Source organism: Lagenorhynchus albirostris, chromosome 5 (genome assembly GCF_949774975.1).
Source record: "Lagenorhynchus albirostris chromosome 5, mLagAlb1.1, whole genome shotgun sequence".
Taxonomy (NCBI): Eukaryota; Metazoa; Chordata; class Mammalia; order Artiodactyla; family Delphinidae; genus Lagenorhynchus; species Lagenorhynchus albirostris.
In genome coordinates this window covers 37,235,342-37,261,032 of record NC_083099.1, presented here as the reverse complement: position 1 = coordinate 37,261,032, position 25,691 = coordinate 37,235,342, and the positions used below count along the sequence as shown (strand labels likewise).

The following is a 25,691-nucleotide window of genomic DNA, read 5'->3' as shown; positions in this document are numbered from 1 at the left end:
GGCATGAAAACAGTTTAAGTACCTTAACAAAGTAAAACTCCATTGTTTTGGATAGCAAATAATTATTCATTACTTCAAACGGCATCTTTTAAAATATAACTCATTAAATAGCCTTAAAAAGTATCAAACACATTTAATTTGAACGAGTATAGGACAAAACTATGTATTTTTTTAATTCTTAAAAGACAATTATTTTCCTTAAGAGACAAGTTGGCCCAAGGTGATCCGAGGTTCCTGGAGGAATTTCAAAACCTTTCAAGTCTAAGAACAGAAAACAATAAAAAAACATTCCTTTTGCCCGTAACAGCTCTTACATTCTAGATGAATACCTTAACAGACAGGACAAAATCTGGAGGAAAAACAAATATCCAACTTGGACCTTTGAAAAAAATGTACTATAGGGTTATCATAGAAGGATAGTTTTTCCATTCTCAATGAACCCCAAATAAAAATCTCAGGTCATCTTTTCATTCAGTTCAAAACTTAAATTTGAAAATGGCAGATTTAAATTTTCAACATTAGATGTCATTAAAGATTCTATATCACATGTAATCAATAAGTATTTATATTAAAAAACCTTTAACTCAAGTATGATATACTGTAGTCAACATCTAAGTGAAGGTGGTAGGGCAGGTCTTACATCTACTCCAAAAGAGTCTAAGGTTTAGGAAGAGACCTTCAAGACGGTGGAGGAGTAAGACATGGAGATCACCTTCCTCCCCACAGATACATCAGAAATACATTTATATGTGGAACACTCCTACAGAGCACCAACTGAATGCTGGTAGCAGACCTCAGACTTCCCAAAAGGGTAGTGGTGCTCCAGCTGGGCATCAGGCCTATGCCTCTGAGGTGGGAGAGCCGAGTTCAGGACACAGGTCCACCACAAACCTCCCAGCTCCACGTAATATCAAACGGGGAAAGCTCTCCCAGACATCTCCATCTCAATGCTAAAACCCACCTCTACTCAAGAACCAGCAACCTACAGTGCTGGACACCCTATGCCAAACAACCAGCAAGATAGGAACACAACCCCACCCATTAGCAGAGAGGCTGCCTAAAATCATAAGGTCACAGACACCCAAAAACACACCAACGGACGCAGTCCTGCCCAACAGAAAGACAAGATGCATCCTCATCCACCAGAACACAGGCACTAGTCCCCTCCACCAGGAAGCCTACACAACTCACTGAACCAACCTGAGCCACTGGTGGCAGACACCAAAAACAACAGGAACTATGAACCTGCAGCCTGTGAAAAGGAGACCCCAAACACAGTAAATTAAGCAAAATTACAAGACAGAGAAACACACATCAGATGAAAGAGCAAGGTAAAAACCCACCAGACCAAACAAATGAAGAGGAGATAGGCAGTCTACCTGAAAAAGAATTCAGGGTAATGATAGTAAATATGATGCAAAATCTTGGAAAGAGACTGGAAAAAATACAAAAAAACATTTAACAAGGACCTAGAAGAACTAAAGAACAAACAAACAATGATGAAAAACACAATATGAAATTAAAAATTCTCTAGAAGGAATCAATAGCAGAATAACTGAGGCACAAGAATGGATAAGTGACCTGAAAGATAAATAGTAGAAATAACTACCGCAGAGCAGAATAAAGAAAAAAGAATGAAAAGAATTGAGAACAGTCTTAGACATCTCTGGGACAACATTAAATGCACCAACATTCGAATTACAGGGGTCCCAGAGGAGAAGAGAAAAAGAAAGGGACTGAGAAAATATTTGAAGAGATTATAGTTGAAAAATTCCCTAACATGGGAAAGGAAATAGCCACCCAAATCCGGGAAGAGCAGAGAGTCGCATACAGGATAAATCCAAGGAGAAACACACCAAGATGCATATTAATCAAACAAACTATCTAAAATTAAGTACAAAGAAAAAATATTAAAAGCAGCAAGGGAAAAACAACAAATAGCATACAAGAGAATCCCCAAAAGGTTAAAAGCTGATCTTTCAGCAGAAACTCTGCAAGCCAGAAGGGAGTGGCAGCACATATTTAAAGTGATGAAAGGGAAAAACCTACAAACAAGATTACTCTACCCAGCAAGGATCTCATTCAGATTCAACAGAGAAATTAAAATCTTTATAGACAAGCAAAAGCCAAGAGAATTCAGCAACACCGAACCAGCTTTACAACAAAGGCTAAAGGAACTTCTCTAGGCAGGAAACACAAGAGAATGAAAAGACCTACAATAACAAACCCAAAACAATTAAGAAAATGGTCATAGGAATGTACATATCGATAATTAGCTTAACTGTGAAAGGATTAAATGCTCCCACCAAAAGACACAGACTGGCTGAATGGATACAAAAACAAGACCCGTATATATACTGTCTACAAGAGACCCACTTCAGACCTAGGGACACATACAGAATGAAAGTGAGGGGATGGAAAAAGATATTCCATGCAAATGGAAACCAAAAGAAAGCTGGAGTAGCAATACTCGTATCAGATAAAATAGACATTAAAATAAAGAATGTTTCAAGAGACAAGGAAGGACCCTACATAATGATCAAAGGATCAATCCAAGAAGAACATATAACAATTATAAATATATATGCACCCAACATAGGAGTATCTCAACACATAAGGCAACTGTTGACAGCTATAAAAGAGAAAATCGACAGTAGCACAATCATAGTGGGGGGACTTAAAAACATCACTTACACCAATGGACAGGTCCTCCAGACAGAAAACTAATAAGGAAACATAAGCTTTAAATGACACAACAGACCAGATAGATTTAATTGATATTTATAGGACATTCCATCCAAAAACAGCAGATTACACTTTCTTCTCAAGTGCACACGGCACATTCTCCAGGATAGAGCATATCTTGGGTCACAAATCAAGCCTTGGTAAGTTTAAGAAAATTGAAATCGTATCAAGTATCTTTTCCAACCACAATGCTGTAACACTAGATATCAATTACAGGAAAAATTCTATAAAAAATACAAACACAGGGCTTCCCTGGTGGCGCAGTGGTTGACAGTCCACCTGCGGATGCAGGGGACATGGGTTCGTGCCCCAGCCCAGGAGGATCCCACATGCTGCGGAGCGGCTGGGCCTGTGAGCCATGGCCACTGAGCCTGCGCGTCTGGAGCCTGTGCTCCACAACGGGAGAGGCCACAACAGTGAGAGGCCCACATACCGTAAAAAAAATAATAAAATAATAAACAAATGGGACCTAATGAAACTTAAAAGCTTCTGCACAGGTAAGGAAACCATAAACAAGATGAAAAGACAACCCTCACAATGGGAGAAAATATTTGCAAATGAATCAACGGACAAAGGATTTATCTCCAAAATTTACAAGCAGCTCCTGCAAGCTCAATATCAAAGAAACAAACAACCCAATCCAAAACTAGGCAGAAGACCTAAATAGACATTTCTCTAAAGAAGATATACAGATTGCCAACAAACACATGAAAGCATGCTCAACATCACTAATCATTAGAGAAATGCAAATCAAAACTACAATGAGATATCATCTCACACCAGTCAGTATGGCCATCATCAAAAAATCTACAAAGAATAAATGCTGGAGACGGTGTGGAAAAAAGGGAACCCTCTTGCACTGTTGGTGGGAATGTAAATTGATACAGCCACTATGGAGAACAGTATGGAGGGTCCTTAAAAAACTAAAAATAGAACTACCATATGACCCAGCAATCCCACTACTGGGCATATACCCTCTGAAAACCGTAATTCAAAAAGAGTCACATACCACAATGTTCATTGCAGCTCTATTTACAATTGCCAGGACATGGAAGCAACCTAAGCGTCCATCAACAGATGAACGGATAAAGAAGATGTGGCACATATATACAATGGAATATTACTCAGCCATAAAAAGAAACAAAACTGAGTTATCTGTAGTGAGGTGGATGGACCTAGAGACTGTCATACAGAGTGAAGTAAGTCAGAAGAAAAATAAATACTGTATGCTAACACATATATATGGCATCTAAAAAAAAAAGGTTCTGAAGAACCTATGGGCAGGACAGGAATAAAGATGCAGATGTAGAGAATGGACTTGAGGACACAAGGAGGGGGAAGGGTAAGATGGGACGAAGTGAGAAAGTGGTATAGACATATATACACTATCAAATTTAAAATAGATAGCTAGTGGGAAGCAGCCACATAGCACAGGGAGATCAGCTAGGTGCTTTGTGACCACCTAGAGGGGTGGGATAGGGAGGGTGGGAGGGAGACACAAGAGGAAGGAGATATGGGGATATATGTATATGTATAGCTGATTCACTTTGTTATAAAGCAGAAACTAATACACCATTGTAAAGCAATTATACTCCAATAAAGATGTTTTTTAAAAAAAAGAGTCTAAGACTTAGATGGGACTAAAAGTGGGAAACTTGACAAGTAGTCCAAAGAACATTACTCTTATAATCTTGCCTTAATAAAACTGAAAAAAGTTACTATGTCTAATGTTTGCTACATACATATATTCATATACAACACTGAATAGTTGTAAAAACTTTTTAAAGAAAAGCTGACTGCCTATGCTCTTGTTTATGTGAGATAAGATCTTAACTAAATAACATTATATCAGCTGTTTAAGGAAAAGAATAATCTCTGCCTTGGATGGTTAACCACAGTAGCCCTCAAGAAAAAGAAAAGCCAGCTATGTTTTTTCAGCTTAGGAAGCTAGAGCTCATAAAGGTCCTTTCCAGCTCTAAAATGATACTCTGTGGGTAAAACTAATGAAAACAGCCCAAATCCTTTTACAGAATTTAGGTAGGTCTCTCCCTAATTTCTATCATGCAAAAATGTCTTTTTCAAAAACCCTGAAAAATACTGAGATGTACCAGAACAGGAATCAAAATGAGCTCTTTCCCCACTTTAATTTATCAACTAAGATTTACACACAACTGTCAGAGGCACAATAGATGTACAACGTAAGCTTGGGTCCAGTACCTGTATTTCACACCAGAGGGAAAGGTGGTTTCAGTGGTAAGCTATGGAAAATAGATGCCTACTTAGATTTCTGGGTGGACCTCTCAGAATATCATATTTCACTTACTTTACTCTGCAACCCCCCCCATATTTAAACATCTCTTTACTTGTTTCTTATGATCAATGACACATCATTGATCATATCATCAGAAAGTATTTACATATTATGGCTTACTTATAGGGTTTTTTTTTTCCCCTCCTTAGGAGTTCATGAAATAATCATAGATGTGATGAAATGTTATTTTCCTGGATTGCTCCTCTTGAAAATGCTTTCAATTTGTTTTACATCTAATTGTTAGTAAAGTAAAAAAGACAACAACAATGGGAATTCCCTGGCAGTCCGGTTGTTAGGACCCGGCACTTTCACTGCCTGCGCCCAGGTTGGATCCCTAGTCTGGGAAGTAAGATCCCACAAGCAGCCAAGCAGCACAGCCGGGGGGAAAAAAAAAGAAAGAAAGAAAGAAAAAAAAAGAAGACACATGCTTGCTTATGCTACAAAACATAAAGAACCTTGAAATAAAAATAAGGTAACCAGCAATTCACCTGGGTCTCAGATATATCAAACTTATAAGATTCTCTTTAAAATTCAAGTTGAACCAAAAAAACCCACACCAGCTAGCAAGAATACTGTATGTTCTGTACACCGGAGTCAGGTAACTTGGAAACTGAATCTTTTAACTTCCTGCTGTCACTCAATTTTGTGTAAATACTGTTTTCAAATCAGCACATATTTTTCAAAGTCTGTAAATTAGGTTTGAATCCTCCTAATAACACAGTCATTTCCTCTACTAGCACAAAGATGAATCTTTTCAATGATTTTATGGCTCAAAATTAAAGGGAGAAGAAAAATGCTTTGTAAGTTAACTAGTGTACAGGAAAGAGCTGTATGTTGAGGTTTACATAAGCTTCTGAGGCCAAAAACTAAGGGTTAGCGTGTCTTCATTCCCCTTTATGATCTTGAGAAAGAGCTCCAACTAGTCTGAGCATTAGTTTTCCTCGGTTTAAAGGAGTTTATCAGCTACCTTAATCTTTACTAATTTGTTCAACAAATACTTATTTGAATGTTTACTAGAGAATAAGCAATTACTAATGGAGAGGACCCACTAAGATGTGACTAGACACCACCTTTATAAGAGAATACTGCCGAAAAGACAATTCTACCTGACTTAGAACACCAATTCCCACCTGGTGTTTAAAGTTCCACACATCCTGAATGAAACGTAATGAAGTAATTTCTTTTAGCCGGGCCCTAAGCAGCGTGTGGGAGGTAAATTTCGCTTAAATCGCAATTCAAAATCGCGCGGGTTCCCGCTGACAACACTGATTGTGCGGGTCTGAGAGAACTCCAGGCCAACGAAAATTTTAACACAGAAGTGAAAGCGAAGGTACTCGATTCAGAAGCGAGACGAAAGAAGAGGGTCTGAAGAAGTGCGTCGGAGGTGACGAGAAACGCAGAGGCGGCCCAAACTACTCCCTCCACTCGGCACATTGAGTTAACTTCTCCCGCACCCGGGACTCGCGACCCCCCCGGTTCCCGGGCGCGGTGGCGGCGGCCTGCGTCCCGGAAGGGGCTCGCAAAGGCCGGGAGCGGGTCCCATCGCAAACCAACTTGAAAAATAAGGAGTGAGCGGGATGGGGGCGGGGCTGGACACACGCTCCATCCCTCGGAGAAGGATGGGGGGAGGGGAACGGAGTGAGCGACCCTCCGGCCACAGGCCCCGACCCCGGGAGGGCGCTGAAGGGGGCTTGGGGAGAGGGCGCGCGGTCACGCGGCCTCATCCAGGGCCGGTCTCGCCGCCGCGGACCCCAAGGGGGGAAACCCGGCGAGCCCCACCGAGGGCAGGCGGGAAACGGGGTGGCGGGAAGACTGGAGGCCCGCCCAGCTCCAACGCCGCCCGCGAGGCCCCGACCCCGCTCTGCCTTCGGCGGGCCCCGGGAGCTCCACAAAAGGCTGCCCGACTCCCGAAGGGGCTGGGTGAGGGCTGAGGAAGCCCCCCTCACAGACAGACAGGCAGACAGACAGACAGACACACAGACACACACACACACACAGAGACGCCCGCTCGCCTCCCTACCCCCACCCTCCGACCGCGCTCCGCGGGCTCTGAGCCCCACAGCGACGCGGGGGAGGCTGGGGCCAGCAGCGCGACCACGGGAAGCTGACGCCCTCCCCGACGCCAGGAGCTCAGCGGGCGCAGGAACCCCGACACGCAGACAAAAATCAACAAAGCACCTGCCGCTCCCGAGGAGAAAACATGCCACAGGCCCCGACTGGAGGCTCTCCGACGCGCCGCTGCCAGGGCCGCAGGGCTCCGCTGGCGGGCTGGGGTGAGGAGGCGGGGAAGGGCCCCGCGCGGTGGCTCCCCGGCCCCGGAGCCTTGCCTCCGTCCGGAAGCGGTGAGGCAGGGACCCCCCACGCCAGAGACTGACCTTGGAGTCTCCGTTGCACAGAGCCATCGGGGCTGGGGCGGCGGCGGCGGCGGCCAGAGATGAGACGGGGCGGGAGAGGGCCGGTGGGGTCGACGCCACGGGCCGGGGCTGAGGAGGAGGCCTGGTCGAGGAGCAGGCGGGAGGCGCGGAGAGGAGCTGGCCGCCTGCGAAGCGCCGAGTGGAGCAGCAGTCGCGGAGCACGGGCCCCAGCGCCGCGGGAGAGCACAGACCAGCAGCGCGCACGCTGCCCCCGCCTCCTGCTTCCGCACTGGCCGGCCACTGGGAGGAGCCAGAGCCCTTGTGGCTAGGCTGCCGAGCAGCGAACACCCGCAGCTGCCGCCGCCGCCGCCACTGCTGCTGCAGCCCAATAAGCCTGCCTCTGGAGGAGGGGACTTCGGCGTCCGGCCCCGCCTCCAGGTCCGTCCGGACCGCCGAGGCCCGCCCCCGGTAGAAGAAACCTGCGGGTCTCAGGCCTGCCCACCCACAAAAGGAGGGGCCTGCGGCGCCTGGCCGCGCCCCCGCCCCTGTCTGGCCCGCCCTTTGCAGGAGGAGCCCGCGGCGCCCAGCTTAGCTGCCCCGGTCCCGCCCCCGTACCCGGCAGCAGGCGCTGAGAGGAAGGCCGGTGGTGCCCTGCCCCACCCCCGCCACTAAAGCCGGCATCGGAGAAAAACCCAAGCTGCCGTTCGCTTACTGTTGGCCCGCCGGCCCGCAGCCTTTAATGCGAGAGAGGCTGGTGACACTGAAGAGGAGGCCTCCAGAGAGCTGGGTCGCTGGGGAACGCTTACCCGGTGGTGCGGCCTCATCCCAGGTTGCGGGTCATGGGGGAGGCCAAGGCTGCTTTGAAGAGTTTCGTGGTGACCTCAACGTGGACTTAAAAGTGACATTTGATCACTTAGGTCCCTCAAAAGTTCTACAGCGGGTGCAGAATTTCCAAAAGGAAGGGGTTTGGGAGTGGCAACCTGGTGGGAAACTGGACCGACGGAGTAGAGCTCTGTTTGCACAGCAGTATTTTTATTTGGATTGTTTGTGGGAAAGGGAGGAACTGTAGTCTCTCCAGCTACTCACTGATACCCGTCAATGCAAGTATTACAGTACCTTGAATTTGGTCACCTGTGGGTCTAAACCAGGGTTGGGGAATAAATAATAACACTTGGGGCGGCTTTCCGTTTACAAAGCCTTTTAACAGATATTCAGTTAATATTATAATATGGCCAATATTTGCTGAGCTCATGCTGTGTGTCAAGCTCTAGTCCAGGTATTAAGGAGCTAGAGTGAGACTGCCCTGACTTCCAAAAACTCATTTTATTCTAAATAATCCCGTGGAAGTAGTGCAGTAAGACTGATGTTCTTATCCACTTTTACTAATAAAAAATTTGAGGCCCAGTGAGATTATGTGCTTTTGCCTCTCTATATAGGAGGTAAGGGGTACCTGACCTGGGAAGGGATAAACAGTTTGTTAGTAAAATATTTACAGGATCAAAAGGCCCAAGGCCCTCCTGGACCTCACACTCAAGGAAAGTATTTTACTTACCTTTCTTCGAGGTGAAAAATGGATACTTGAACTTTCTAAAGCCATGGAGACTGTGTTCTCTTGATAGGTCTGAGTGAACAATCCAGAGAACAGTGTGGTAACCAATAGGAGAATTGCATTAACATCCACCTGGAATGGAATGGAATGTGATGTGCCGGCATTAAGGATTGGCTAAACCCCATCTGTATTAGATAATGCCTAATTTAAATATATTCTAGTAGTCACTTGTGTTTACAGCTAAGAATGTCAGCATGTACCAGAATCCTTATAACTTAAGTCTTCTGAAGCTTTTGACTCTATTCACCCCTTCCTCCTTGAAACTGTATGTCCTTACAGGGCACCATAGAGGTGTCTTTTTACCTCCATGATTTTTCTCCATCACATTTCTTGTCCCTCTTTGTATATCTTTTCTATAGGAGGAAACGTAAGTATTGGTTTTCTTCAGTATTTCCATTCCTAGCCCTCTTCTCATCTTATTCTTCACCTGTGTTTCCCTGGGGCACTTATTTAAAAATATAAACTTGCGGGCTTCCCTGGTGGCGCAGTGGTTGAGAGTCCGCCTGCCGATGCAGGGGACACGGGTTCGTGCCCCGGTCCGGGAAGATCCCGCGTGCCGCGGAGCGGCTGGGCCCGTGAGCCATGGCCGCTGAGCCTGCGCGTCCGGAGCCTGTGCTCCTCAACGGGAGAGGCCACAACAGTGAGAGGCCCGCGTACCAAAAAAAAAAATATATATATATATATATATATATATAGAGAGAGAGAGAGAGAGAGAGAGAGAGAGAGAGAGAGAGAGAGAGTTGCTTAAAAACCCCTTAATAGGCTGTATGTCATGACAGCTCTCTCTTCTGAGCTCCAGGTCCCTATCACTGTATACAACCTCAGTTAGATGTTAAATGTCATAGTGGGTCCCAAACTCAAGTCTGAAACAAAACGTTGTTCAAGACTATTGTTAAATTCCTGTTCATTTTATATATCAATTATTGAAAGAGGGTCACTAAAATTTCCAACGGTAATTGTGATTTTATCAGTTTCTCCTTACAGTTCTATCAGTTTTTGCTTTGTGTATTTTGAAGCTCTGTTTTTAGGATCATAAATGTTTAGAATCATTATTGATCCCTTTATAGTTATGAAATGATATTTTTTAGATCCCCAGTAATATTCTTCACTCTGACACCTACTGTGTCCAAAACATGTCCAAAGCATGCCTGCTTTCTTGACTGGTTCTTGGCATGATACATCTTTCGCAACCCTTTATCCTGTTTGTGTCTTTATGTTTAAAGTGTTCCTTGTAGACAGCACATAATTACATCTTGCTTTAATTGGAGTGTTTATACCATTTACATTTAATGTGATTATTGATATGGTTAAGTTTATTTCTTTAATCTGGAGATTCTCAAGGCAGTAAGCTGAGGCAATTGAAGGGCTCATCTTTTTTGCTTCCTGTCTCTCAGGGATCTGACCTTTGTTGCTTGATATCCAGTATCTTGCAACCATTGTTGCATATATTTTGTCCGAGTTTTCTGTTATTGTTGTTTCCAGGAGGGTGCATCCAGTTCGTTACTCCATTCTGGCAGAAGTGGAAGTGTTTTAATGATTAGTTGAGGCATCTTAAACCTGTAAGGTCTTCCTTCTGTTACCTGTCCTATAATATTTTTTTTTGTCCTATAATATTTTTATATGATTATTAAGGTTAAGGGTGAAGATTGCCCTGAATTCAGAACAACTTAGGCAACATAGAATAGTGATGCTGATTCTTATAAATGTAATTGTGTGGTTTCTGGGACCAATACATTTTAAAAGAAACAGTTCAGAAAATCCACAGAGAAAATTTACGTGACTTTTCAGATTTGATGAGTATCATATCATAAAATATTTATTTCAGGTATAATCCATGGTCATCTTATTTCATCTTTCAAATGTTTAATATTTTTTTCAAATGTTTAATATTTTAAATCTGCCATTAACAAAAAAATTAACTTTTAAACTTACGAAGAATATTAGATGTCAACTTAAAATGTGGAAGGAAGTACATAGTTTTTCAAAATCATTTTAGGATGGTATGTGGGTTAGGAAAAAAAAAACCTTAAAGACAACTGTTCTAAAGTTGATCATACATACTTTGCCCAGAATCTTCTTAATGGGTCCCCATTGCTCTCAGGATAAACTCCAAAACTTCTAACATTACTTACTTGGTACTTGGAAATTTGACTTTACCTTGTAGCCTGCTATTACCACTGCCCTCCTCACTCTAGTCTCTAGCCATATTAAACTTCTTTCATTCCTTAAATATGACATGATCTCTCTTGACTTGGGCTTTTTGCACAGAAATGTCTTTTATCTAGAATATTTCTGTTCCCCTTCCCACAACCCCGAAGTCTTGGGTTAGATGTCTCTTCCTCTTTTGTGCCCCCATAATCCTTTCCCCTTCATCATTACTCACCACCCTCTACAGTGTTACCTGTTCACTTGTCTCTGTCCACAGAAAAGCCCTGGAAACAGTAACATCCAGTAGCAACAAGCAAACCTAGCACCCAGATACTGTTTTCTAAATACCGGTCTCCAGCAAGAAGAACCAGGACTTCTTGGAGAAATGGCTGATCTCAGAACTGAGGCAGGGACAAGGTGACCAGGAACATCTTTTTGTGCCAGGAAGTTAGGAAGTGCTCAGAGAATGATGGGCACATTTCAGAGGGACACAGAGTCACTTTGAAAAGATTTTACTGGCCAAATCTGGAACAATATATCAAAATAGCGATGGTAAACAGATTGTACTCTCTGATTAAATTAGGAATCCATCAGTCTCTGATGATATAAATAAATGATTAAATGAAGAGAAAACCGTTCCATATAATAGTCAACTAATAAAGTTCAAAGGAATAATTGAGTTAGAAAATCATCATTTGTACACACTATGTAAGATAGATAATCAACAAGGACCTACTGTAGCACAGGTAACTCTACTCAATGTTCTGTAATAACCTATATGGGAAAAGAATCTGAGAAAGAATGGATATATGTATATGTACAACTGAATCACTTTGCTGTACACCTGAAACTAACACAACATTCTAAATCAACTATACCCCAATATAAAATAAAAATTAATTTAAAAAAAAGGAAAGTCATCATTTGGCAACCATCACACAAATAATAAATTCAGACAAGAAACTGATCAATGGATGGTAAAATTCGTGGATGAAAGTAGGATCAAGAACAGGTTTTATTTACATTGTCTCAAAGTATCTCCCTACAAAATAATAATTAGACAAGGAAAATAGTAACTTTACAGTGGAACAACTTGAGGATACCTCGTTACTCAAGTGGTCGAAGTTAGGAAAAAATCATCAACATGTGTCACCTGATGAATGCAATGAGGCAACCATAGTATTACTTCAGTACTGCTTGCCTAAAATGTATAACCTAAGGTTGAGTAAACATCAAGCTAACCCAAATGGAGGCACGTTTAAAAAAATAACAGGTCTGTAATTTTTCCAGTTATCTCTTGCTTTGCAACAAACACCCCTGAATCTAGTGGTTTAAAACAGCATTATTCATTTTACTACAATTTGGACAGGTTCAGCAGGAGCAGCTGTTCTTTGCCCTAATGTGTCAGCTAATACAGTGCAGAGCACAGCTCCACTAGACCTCAGCTAGAGTGGCTCGAAGGCTGGGAGCTAGAATCATGTGAAGGCTTTCCCACTCACATCTCTTAACACCTGAACAGGGAGACTCAACAACTGAGAGCTGGAACAGCTGCAGCTCATCTGGTATCTCTGTCTCTATGTGGTCTCTCCATTACCACAGCTTCACAGTAACTGGATTTCCTATGGGTCAGCTCAGGACTTCCAGGGAGTGTGAGTGTGTGAGAGAGACACACACACAAGAGCAAGACAGAGAAAGAACTAGTGAGAACCAGGTAGAAGCTGTGCAGCCTTTTCTGTCTAGCCTTGAAGTCACCGTTTACTTCTCTGCATTCTATTCATGGAATAAGTCACAAGACCTGTCCAGATTCAAGGAGAGGGTTCTGGAAGAGCATGTGGAACTGCAAATGTGGTGCAATGCTTGGAAAATACAATCAGCTACAGTAATCTTAAAAAAATGAAGGTCAGTATATGGAACTGTTCTAGATTGAAGCTGAGAGAAATACATGCACCTAGATTGAAACTTTTGCTATAAACGGTACTATTGGGTCAGTTGGCAAACCTTGAATGCTCTAAGAGAAGGGTTTATGGGAGCTCTTTATTGCAACTTTGTTATAAGTTTGAAATAATAAATAAAAATAAGACACACCATAAAAGCTAATTGTTTAAAAATCATATGATTAATCCTTTCATAAAGCAACAGATGATTGTGTAATGAAATAACCACCCATATATGATACAATCATATTTTTGAATGTCACATTTTATTAAAGCAGATCATTGAATGTTATTATCATAATTATATTTTTATTGATTATCTCTGCTATGCCCTCTGTCTCAACTGTTCTTTCAAATTTTGGTCACCTTCTCTTAGAGCCAAACTGACATCCTCCTGGTGAGAACTGAGTCAGCCAAATCCTGTCCCTTCATCATCTCTAGGAAAGGGAGGAATGCAATTTTTGGTGTCTTGCCTTTGACAAATTTCTAAAACTGGTGAGGAAGAAAACGCTTAACAGTAGTAGTAGTAGTAAATCTTACATAGCACTTTATATGCCAAGCCCCTATTCTAAATTCCTTACATATGTCAACTCATTTAATCCTCATAACAGTCCTATGAGATGGGTACATTATCTTCTCATTGCCCTTTTATGATTGAGAAGACAGAGAGAGAGACTAACTTAAGGTTATATAGACAGTAAACCACAGAACTGAGATTCAAACCAGGCCGACTGGCTCTAGCCTTTTATTGTTTATTAAATATTCAAAATATACATTGCCAAACAATCTTTAAAGCCACATGAATTACTGGGCACATTTTAAAGCAGAGTAATGGCCCTATTAACCACTGTTTCTTTCATCTGTTTGCAGTGCCATGATTTTGATGAATTTTTTTGAATTGGTTATCCTTAACAAAATTCATGGCACAAATTCACTGGGTGTTTATATATTTAATTGTGGTAAAAAAAATACACAACATAAAATTTACCATCTTAACCATTTGTAAGTGTACAGTTCAATAGTGCTACGTATATTAACATTGTTGTGCAACAAACCTCCATAACTTTTTCATTCTGCAAAAAACACATCCCATTTCCTCCTCCACTCAGCCTCTGATAACCACCATTCCATTTTCTGTTTCTATGAATGTGACTACTTTAAATACCTCAAATCATACAGTATTTGTCTTTTTGTGACTGGTTTATTTCACTTAGCATAATGTCCTCAAGTTTCAACCAGGTTGTAACATGTGAAAGGATTGCCTTCCTTTTTAATACTGAATAAAATTCTATTTTATATGAAATATATATACATACGTTTATCCATTTTAACTGTCTATGGGCATTTGGGTTGCTTCCACATCTTGGCTATTGTGAATAATGCTGCTATTGGCATGTTCATATATTAAAAACTGAAAATATAAGCATGAAACATGGTAACTCATAAAATAGCTCACAGTGAGGGTGAAGAAAATGAAGCTCTTCAGGTTTTGAAATGTAGTATGTTTTCTGTTCTTGTATAAGTAATGATAACACTTTACATGGAATTTTAAAATATTTATTTATTTATTTTGGCTGCGCTGGGTCTTAGTTGCAGCACGTGGGATCTTTGTTGCAGCATGCAGACTTCTTAGTTGTGGCATGCGGACTCCTTAGTTGTGGAATGAGGACTTTTAGTTGTGGCATGCATGCGGGATCTAGTTCCCTGACCAGGGATTGAATCTGGACCCCCTGCATTGGGAGCACAGAGTCCTACCCACTGGACAACCAGGGAAGTCCCTACATGGAATTTTTAAATTTAGGACTTTAAGCTGTTTTCATATGTCAAAATCACTTTTTACATAATGTCCATGAATTTAGTATTCTGGCAATAGGAATCATAATACTTATACAAGTACATATGTTACTGAACTGAACTTGGGTCCACTCACCTGCCGCACAGTAAGGGCAATTTACTGACACCAGGTTGTAGTGAAGGAAAGTACAGTGTTTATTGTAGGTGCCATGTGAGGAAAACAGGCAGCTCATGCTCAAAAACCCTGAACTTCCCTATGGCTTTCAGGATAGGGTTATTTTTTTTTTTTAATTTTTATTTATTTATTTATTTTTGGGTGTGTTGGGTCTTCATTTCTGTATGTAGGCTTTCTCTAGTTGCGGCGAGCAGGGGCCACCCTTCATCGCGGTGCGCGGGCCTCTCACTGTCACAGCCTCCCCTGTTGCGGAGCCCAAGCTCCAGACGCGCAGGCTCAGTAGTTGTGGCTCACGGGCCCAGTTGCTCCGCAGCACATGGGATCTTCCCAGACCAGGGCTCGAACCCGTGTCCCCTGCATTGGCAGGCAGACTCTCAACCACTGTGCTACCAGAGAAGCCCCAGGATAGGGTTATTAAAGGCAACATTTGGGATGAGGACTGCAGGGTACCTGCATTTCCTCTGATTGGTTGGTGGTGAAGTAACAGGGTGGTGTTTCAGGAATCTCAGTCACCAACCTTCTGGTTCCAACCAGTCTGGGGCCTAGTGCTTGTGCTCAGAAGGTAACCACCATCCTTTGCCTGGGTGGTGGTCTTAGTTCCTGAAAAACAACTCAAAATATGTGTCAGGGCTTCCCTGGTGGCGCAGTGGTTGAGAGTCCGCCTGCAGATGCAGGGGACACGGATTCGTACCCCAGTCCGGGAGGATCCCACATGCCGCGGAGCGGCTGGGCCCGTGAGCCATGGCCGCTGAGCCTGCGCGTCCGGAGCCTGTGCTCCGCACCGGAAGAGGCCACAGCAGTGAGAGGCCCGCAATGTGTCAGATTGTTATGTATAGCCCTTGAGAAGGAACTGGGACTCTGTTTTATCACTAAACTATTGTTTCTTAACTGCTTTTCCTTTGTTTCCTTCACTTCCTTTTAATTGCTTGAGTCTGCTCTTTGGAACTCAGGGAAGGCCTAGGAGGCCAAAGCCTTTTCTTTTTTTCAAAAAAGAAAAAGAACTGGGGACAGGACGGGCCTTCGTGCGAGGGCCCTGCATGGTCCTGCTCAGTTTCAATCCCCCCTTTTCTTTGATACTTCTCAATCCTGAGAGGGACAGGAGTGGGACAAGAAAGGGAATCAAGTTTTGGGTAGAGAGGTTAATCATAAATTTGGCAGGGGAGCTCAGTTTTAAGGGGACTCAGTTTCGCATATATTTTGGGCTCAATTTGTAACCAATAGCTTGATGTGTTTAAACTTCTGCATCTTCCTGGTAATAAGCTCTACATTCAGAGCCTCAATTCAACCAAGACACCACAAATTTGAGGCTTAAAAAAAAGCGGCGTGGCCCAAATTTACTTAGGGACTGTTACAAGAGTAGATGCTTTTCCTGAAAGGGGAAACTTCACAAAGTCTGCCTTTTCAAAACTACCCCCATTTTACCTAAGATTTCTTTCCCTAGTGGCAGTGTTAGTTGCCCAAAGTAAAATTCCTTCTCTGGGAAAAACTTGTTGGAAAAGATAGGTAAGCAGCATTTCAAAAGACTATTTAAAAATGTGAAAGTATATTGTAAAGATACCCAAGGGAATGTTTACCCAAAACTCTTTGAATGGCCTTCCTTTCTTGCCAGCCTCCCACTTGCCAGCCTCCCACTGCCAGCCTCCCACTCACACATTTGTTACCTCATTCTCCAACTTTCTTCATTCCTTAGCCAATTCAACACATCTTTTGACTGTCCTTCTATGGTTCATTTTGACATTTCTCTGTACCCTTTAATTGTCCACAATATATACATGAAAAGAATGTTTGGTTGTGGGTGATTGTGAAATCGTACAACTCAAACGGGACTCGAACCCAGCCAAAACCCAGATTGGGACTTGAACCCACTGTCTTTTAATTGAGATCGCACACCTGGTCTCTCAGGACTTCATAAAGCTCAGGTTCTTTATGTCTCAGCACAGAAGGAATTCAGCGAGAGACAAAGTAATGAGTAAGAAGGGATTTATTTAGAGAGATACACATTCCATAGACAGAATGCTCTCATCTCAAAAAGCAACAGCGGCCCTGGAAGTAAAACACTCCAGAGACAGAATGTGGGCCATCTCAGAAGGCGAGAGGCCCCGAAATATGGGGTGGTTAGTTTTTACCCGAAATATGGGGTGGTTAGTTTTTATGGGCTGGGTAATTTCATAGGCTAATGAGTGGCCAGATTATTACAACTATTTTGGAGTAGGGGCAGGGGTTTCCTGGATTTGGGCCACCGCCTGCCTTTTAGCCTTTTATGGTCAGCCTCAGAACTGTCATGGCACTGGTGGGTGTGTCATTTAGCATGTGCTAATGCATTACAATGAGCATATAATGAGGCTCAAGGTCCACTGGAAGGCGAATCTTCTGCCATCTTGGACCTAGTTGGTTCTAATCAATTTATATTGTATCCTCAATGGCTATGTCATTCTTTTAAATGTTGTACCCTGCCCCCTTCCCTCCTGTTTCAATTGTGTTTCTTCTCTTTTAATTTCCTTATATAGCATTAAATAATATATATGAAAGCACTCTGTAAATGATAAAACACTGTACAAAATGTTAGTTATTTTCAGACTATATTCCACTGCCTAGCACATTGTGGGTACCCAATGATTTAGTAAAGCATTATATACTCTGTCCTAATTTTTAAAACCATGTACATTGGAACATGACAAGAGATAGGGAAACTTTAACAGCAGAAGAACAGGTATGTTAATCTCTAAAGTATATGTAGCACATTATAATAAATAAAAACAAAAATTACCAAGACCCCAATTGAGAAAGGTAGAGACAAAATTCACAAATTAGGCAGTACAAATAGTTACTAAACATGATATGCTATTTTAAATATTTTGGTATCATTTTCCCAGCCGTCTGAAATCCCATAAAATGAGAGAAGAAAAAAATTTTAAGTAAAATGTGGCAATATTGGAAAAACAGGTAGAAGGTCATAAGCAGAGAAAAATGTTTCTGGCAGGAGTGCAAAATGGCACAACTACTTTAGAAAATACTTTGGCAGTTTCTTATAAAGTTAAATATACACATACCATACAACTCAGCAATCTTATCCTAGGTAAGCGCCCAAGAAATGAAACTTTTATTTACACAAAAACCTATATGCAAGTGTTTATAGTGACTTTATTCATAATCTCCAAAAACTGAAAATAGTCCAAATGTTCTTGAACTGGTGAATGGATAAACACACGTTGGTACATCCATACAATGAAAGGCTACTCAGCCAAAAACAATGGGGGGTGGGGGGTACTCAGGGAGGAACTATCAATACAGGCGGCAACATGGATGAATCCCAATGCATTATGTGGACTGAAGGAGGCCAGACTCAAAGGCTACATATTGTACGATTCCATTTATTTGACATTTTGGAAAAGATAAAACTATAGGGAGAAAAAAACATATCAGGGGTTTCCAGGGACTGTGGGCTGGATGGAGAGGCTGGCTTCAAATGAGCACAGAAGAATTTTTTGCAGTGATGAAACTATTCCATATCTTGATTGTGGTGGTGGTTACACAACTATTTGTGAAAATGGTTTATATTTATCCAAACTCATAGAACTGTACACTAAAGTTTTACTGTACATAAATTATACCTCAGTAAACCTGATCCCCCTTACCCCCCCAAGAAAAAAGCAATTAAAAAATTCTGAGGAATATATAGAAGATTCCAGTCCACTAGCATATGAATGATAGTGAACTGGAAAAGCAGTCAAGAAATCTGCAACTACACACAGGTTTAGGAAGAGGCCACTAGATGGTGGTATTAATTTTTGTAATAGAGCCCAGGAAACGCTGGAAGCTCAGAGATCACAGGCCTGGAGCAGTTTTTTTCAAAATTTTCCTATAAATCCATAGCTATAACTCCTGCTGTCAAGCCTTAAGCTGCATTGGTTTCTGTGTTTTTGCTAAGCTAGGTCTCCCAGCCTTCCACTGATTCTGGGAAGCCATCAATATCCTTCCAGTTAAATTCTCTCTCTCTCTCTGCTTTTGTTTTTGTTTTCTGAAACAGACCAAATAGCAGAACTACTAAGGCTGTTAACCAACTTTTGTTTTGTTTTGTTTTTCTTCTTACTTTTCATTACATAGAATTTTGAACATGTATGAAATAAACAGAATGGTATAATGAACTCCAATATCACCAAACGTCAATAGTTGTTGATAATCTGCCATTCTTAATTCATCAAACCTTCATCACTTCCAACCCTCATGCAAATAGTTTTTTACAGTCATTTTTCTCATGAGATAAATTTACATTATTTTGAAATGCACAGGTTTTTAAAAAAATAGGCTTATTTTATCTCAGCAAAATTGAGCAGAACGTACAGAGATTTCCCATATGCCCCTTGTTCCCACACATGCACAGCCTCCCCCATCATCAACATCACAGAGTGGTACATTTGTGATAGCTGATGAACTTACACTGACATATCATTATCACCCAAAGTTCATAGTTTACATTGATGTCATACATTCTGTGGGTTTGGACAAATACATAATGACATATAACTATCACTATGGTGTCATACAGAGTATTTTCACTTCGCTAAACATTATCTGTGCTCCCCTTTCTCATTCCTCCCTCTCCCTAACCCCTGGCAAAATGCACAAATTTTAACTATACAATTCCAATTTGTTTTGGACAGACCTAGTTTGGAAGTTTATAATAACATAAAGCAAAACAGAAAAGGGAAAGTTCTAAGAGAAGACTAAAGAGATAAGTCCAGTAAACAAACTAAAAGTTTACTAGGATTTCCAGGAGGAGTTAATGAAGAGGAAAGAAAAAAAGGAAAAATCAAATATATTATAAAAGAAAATTTCCCTTAATTCATGAAAGATTTGGAACTTTCTTCAAAAAGGCCTAATAAATGTTGAATAAGATTAACAGAAAAACATACATGCACATACCTTCACACATTCTGGTGAAAATTCTGAACTCTGAAAAAAAAAAAGAAAACTCCACAAGCTTCCAAATGGAAAAACAGGATACCAGCAAAGGAACAAAAATGGATTGATGGTGTCAACTGAAAGGAAAAACAAAGCACAATGTGTGAGAGCTCCGAGTTCAGTTATATTTGGGGAGTTACTGAAGACTATAGACTATAGCCCGGGAGACAGCCCTTCAGAGAGTTCTGAGGAAGCACTCAGAAGAGGTAAGGTGGGGAGGTCAGTACATGTGTGATTTTGGCAAAGAGGTATATGCAATCAAGCACACATCTCAGTAGAAGATTGCTGCTAGTCACAAGGAGCAGATGTCTCCGTTAATGATTTTAGTGCTTTTCTAGGTAAGTGAAGGTGCAAGAAATTTGGTTCACAAAATTTTCTCCTGAAAATATTTCACTATGAGAAGGCCTGTTCTGCCAGTTTTCCCAGAGCATAGAGTGCCTCATTTCTGATCTCCACCCTGAATTCCTTTCAGGGTGTGTTAAAGGTTAGTGACTACAGTGGCTAGTGAACTTCATTCTTGTAGAACCAGATGGTGAGTGACATTTTTTTTTGTTGGCAATAGTGAACAACAATCATATAATAATATGTTATAAGTAACTTTTTTTGTTTTTGAGAGCTTCAGCCTCAAGTCAGAGGAAGGAAGAACTAAAATTTTTAAAAATTGATATCATAAACATGCACATATGCTTTTATCATTAATAGATTACAATTAAAATAACATCACATATTTGTGCTTTCATACTGGTGTAGACTGACAAGTTTGAAATACGAAGGGTAGATGGGGGCAAGCAAATCCAATTAATCACAGCTAAACAGTATACATTAGTACAAAACTTTTTGGAGGACTATTTGGTAATATATTACATTTTAAATATATATTTTGACCCAGAAATTTCACTTCTAAAATATATATGTGTTTTATTTTTATACACATTTATAATATTGATATAAATTTTACATTTTATGTATGTATTTGGGAGAGTATTGGGAAAACAAACCATCAAACCAGAAAGAACCTAAATGGTCATCAGTATCATAAGTATGGGCATGGAACTCAGTTCTAAGAGTGATTATCTCAAGAGACAGGAAGTGAAAACTACCAGTTTCTTAAGACTTGAGCCTGGAAATTATTCCAGCATCACCCAAGCTGTATTCTATTGGCCACAGAGCCTAGATTCAAGGAAAGGGACATAGACTCTACCTCTCAAAGGGAGAAGTGGCAAAGAATTTGGAAGCTATGTTTTTAAAACTGCCGTATCAAGTTCAGGGAAGATAATATGTTTTTAGGGTTAGGGTTGGATCCTCTAAGAAACGTCAAGAGTTTAGATACTCAATGTGAAGTATACATTATGTATGACCAGCTGGCTTACTATGTGTAGTATCTGGCATTGTATTACATTGCTACCTACACCTTAATTACACCAAGATTGCACCATATCCTACATCAGAATTTCTTGACTATCCTCACCCTCAAAGTGCTTTTGGTCAAAATTCTGCTCTTAAATGAGAGGAATTGACCAAGAGGGATTTGGCTCTTTTTGATGCAGCATTATTAGTTGAATGTCAGCTCTGGATAGCCATGTAGTAACATTTAAACCTCTGGCAGATTGTGGAGAATGGCATAATGAGGACAATTTTATATCATGAGACATTTGGAAACTATTTTGTATTTAATTTTTTAGGTAGCCTGTACCTAATCAGGAGACTAAATATCAAGGATCAGTTTGATCAACCTTAGTTAACCAAACAGCCTTTTAAAAAAATGACTAATCATTTCATCTTTTTTTTTTTGATGGATACAAGATATATTAGCTATTGTATGGCTCTCTTGGCTAGCCTGAAAATAGTCAAGGGCAATTGTATTATTCTGGATGATTTTAGACATCAGATTTATATTAGTTGTTGAATTTCTTGTTTTTGGGGGGTTTTTTGGTATCATGGTCAGTATGGTCACTTGTTTTAGATTAGAAACTTGTAGTCAGTGTAGACACCTATGTCCTGAACTCCTCCTGATAAGTTAACTGGGCTTTAAAAAACAATGTTACTAAGAGGTTTGTTTTGAATACTTGGAAATGCAGGATTACCTGTCCAAACTACAGGTCACAGTTGGTAGAGTAAGTACATGAAGACCATCTGAATACACAAGAATAGTCCTGAGGGTTTACACTAAGGAGATACAATTTTTTTTATTTATAGTAATCCACAAGTACCAATTACTATATAAATTTACTTGGTCTGATGGACTTCAATATATTTTGTTGTAGCATCTGAATATCTAAGAAAATAATTGGACTATAGCATATTTCAGTAGTCTATGTTTTTTTTTTTATCCTTGACATCCCTGGAGTTTCTTTGAGGCTCTAGGAAACATCAGTAACAGTAGTAATATCAGTATCAGAGATACAGAGTAGGTGTGTTGGGGTTAGTAATATTAACAATAATAATATAACTATAGTTATAAATTGATATATAACTATATTTATAACTATAGCTAGTATTAACTCTAATAGTAACCTATGGATTTAGCGGTTAGATGACAAATACAATAGCAGATTGTAATTCAAATGATTTATAATATAGCAAAGTCCTTCCATTGGCACCTACATCTGAGTTAAGCCAAAATTGCACCTTTCCTTCCTGAAAATGTCTCAATTTTAAAAACCCTTAAAAATCTACAAGTAAATTATTACATGTAATTTTTTTAATAATAGAAGAAAACTTTGCTGAACTGGAAAAAAATTTTTATCTTCAGATTGAAATGATTCACTGATACCCAGTGTGATACTATTAAACTATGTTTACAAATCCTTTGATACTCCTCCCTTCAAGAGGTAGAGCTTTATTCTCCTTCCCTTGAGTGTAGGCTGGACTTAGTGACTTGCTTCTGATGAAAGGAATATGGTGGAGATTTTAAAGAATAAATAAAGTGACAGTATGTGACTTTTGAGACTGTGTCATAAAAGCATTGTAACTTCTTCCTTGCTCTTTCTCTTAGATCACCTGCTCTGGAGGAAGCCAACTGCCATGTTGGAAAACTACCTAATCAGCTCTACAGAGAGACTCACATGGCAAGGAACTGAGGCCTCCTTCCAACAGCCATGTGAGTGTGCCATCTTGGAAGTGGATTCTCTGGCCCCAGTCAAGCGTTCAGATGACTGAAGCCCCAGCTGATATCTCACTGCAACCTCATGAGAGATACCAAGGCAGAACCACTCAGCTAAGCCATTTCTGAATTCTAACCAACAACTGTAAGATAAAATGTTTGCTCTTTTAAAGTGCTAAGTTTTGAAATAATATGTTACTCAGCAATACATAATGAATATAACCAGGAAGGATTAAAATTTATTTTTTAAAAGACACATCTAGAAATTAAGAAAAAAATCTTAAAGCATCAGACAGAAAGAACAAGCTATTTACAAAAGAAACAAAATAAGATGAATATTTCTTTCTTATCAGTAATAGTAGAAGTTGGAAGTCAACAACTACAATTTTTGGACAAGCAAAGATTCAATTTACCTACACACCCTATCTTAAAAAATAGTTGAAGAAATTCTCTAACCATATAAAAATTGAATAGAATTTAATCATGACTATACCAAGATCTTACAGGCAAAATAAAAAAGCACACACACACAAAAGGCTATTTTGCAATATTTAAATCTAAATGGATGCTGACAATATGAATGGGAATTTGTAATACGTTATAAAATTAGTCTTGAAATACAAATAATTTTCACTTACATAGCTTAGTATTAAACTTTCTATTACATAATTCATCATTCAGCAAGTATTTACTTGTCACTTACTATGCATATGTATTTAAAAAAATTCTCAGCAAGTGAACAGACCTTTGATGCCCACAAATGGAACTTAAGAACTACCATCCCTGCAAAATTTTCCTGAAACATTGCATAATGTTAGTTTTCAGAAATGTGCTATTTGTATAGTTTGGTTTCCTGTGTAAGCTCTAGGTTACATTTAATAAGTGTGTAATTTTTTGTATTCAAATTTTTTTTCCAAGTTCCATAATCTAATATAATTCATTATCATTTCTCCAGCACTTCATTTTTGTTTTGAATGACTCTTTGTTAATCATTCAACATCTCTTTGCTGAAGGTAAATAATACAGCACATTCCCAATTGATAGACGTGGAAACTGAAAATAAACATGAAGAAATTTATACTTGGTCATACTGCCAATTTCTGAAAGGGCCATATTATTAATTCAGCCTCTGATACCTTATGACACAATTCACTTGACAAATATTTACTGGATACCTACCATGTGTCAGCACTGTATTGGCCACTATAAAATCAAACATGAAGACAACATAGGCCCTGACATAAATGAGTTTAGAGAAAGAAGTCAGGAAAAAAAATTATAAATGCAAGCTTTAAAGTAAAGTGATAACAAAGAGTTCAGAATAACCACATTTTCCTAGAGATTAGGAATAGCCAGGAAACTCTTCATAAAATGGGTCATGAGGATATATTTCAAGAAGTTTGACAGGTGACCAATTAATTGGCTATGGGAGTTCAAGAAAATAGAAGCCTAAAATGATCTTGCTTTCCCTTCCTACTTCTTTTCTTTCTTTTTTATTGAACTACCAATGTAGGTGGTATCCTTAACCAGTATGGGTAATTCATGACTGAATGTGAGGCTTGATGGCACTTTCATGTATAAAATGCAAGAACTCTCTATTCAAGTTCTGGAGTTATTGATCAAGATACAATATTGTATTCAAATTTTAAGGTCCATCTTCAGGAAGCTAATCTTTTTTTCCGAATAATTTTGAGATGAACAGTTATTTCAACATTTGCATTTATATTTGTAAGAGGCCAGCTATAACATGTTTTACCTTTTAAATGGTGTGAGGTTTAACTTTAATTACAGTTTTTGTTTTGGGGTTTTTTTTTTTTTGGCCGCACTGTGGGGGTTGAACCTGGGCCACCGCAGTGAAAGGGCCCTAGCGTAACCACTGGACCGCCAGGGAACGCCCTAACTTTAATTATAGTTTTTAAGTTTTTGTTTTTAGTATTTAATTAGCCAATGGAAAGCACCATATATACAGATATATGTATATATGTAACTTGTATAGGTAACGTATTTTCTATACATTACAAATTACGATACTAGTTACTCAAGGTTAAGTTCTCTGTAGGATCATTTCAATAACTCACACCTGTTAACATGAAACAAAATTTTAATATTTGGCTCTTACAAGATCTTTTACAATAGCTCAAAGATAGAGGGATGTAACGAGTCTTATCATTCCAATCTACCCAATGTAACTAGCTTGTTACCAGACACCAGTTCCCCTACACTTTTTCCACCACTTTGGAAAAACGGACTACAACGAAACCTAGCGCCTCTTGAGCAGTTTCATTCATTCCATGAATAAGTAGGCACTTTGTAAGGGACGCGCTTCACCTTTTAGCCAGGCCTTTTTTACCCTTTTGGGGGCACAAAGCGCCCCTGCCGGCTGATAAGGAAATTCCGTAAACTTCAATCCCCCTCCTCTCTGTTTCTGCCCGGCCCACGAAAGCAGGAGCATCACAAAATTCCCAGCCTGGAGCTTGGGTATTACCCACCCAAGCCTAGTGACGAGCCCTCACAGCGTCGCCCGGGCTTCAAAGGTTGAACCGTGTTAACCTTAGG

The 25,691-nt window shown here is 40.2% G+C and overlaps 1 protein-coding gene across 2 annotated transcripts in view; it reads right to left on the bottom strand.

Moving 5' to 3' along the window:
- GMPS (guanine monophosphate synthase) overlaps positions 1-25,648 on the bottom strand; it is a 114,279-nt gene extending 88,631 nt beyond the window's left edge. The window contains exons 1-3 of one of the 2 annotated variants that reach the window (XM_060149875.1): positions 25,625-25,648; positions 19,994-20,109; positions 8,963-9,091 (exon numbers count right to left, since the gene is read on the bottom strand). In XM_060149875.1, coding sequence (XP_060005858.1) covers positions 8,963-9,007 — 45 coding nt within the window. In that variant the 5' untranslated portion in view covers positions 9,008-9,091; positions 19,994-20,109; positions 25,625-25,648. Of the gene's footprint in view, positions 1-7,431; positions 7,823-8,962; positions 9,092-19,993; positions 20,110-25,624 lie in introns of those variants that run through there. The other variant, XM_060149874.1, reaches the window with a different exon arrangement.
- Between the last annotated feature and the right edge of the window lie 43 nt (positions 25,649-25,691).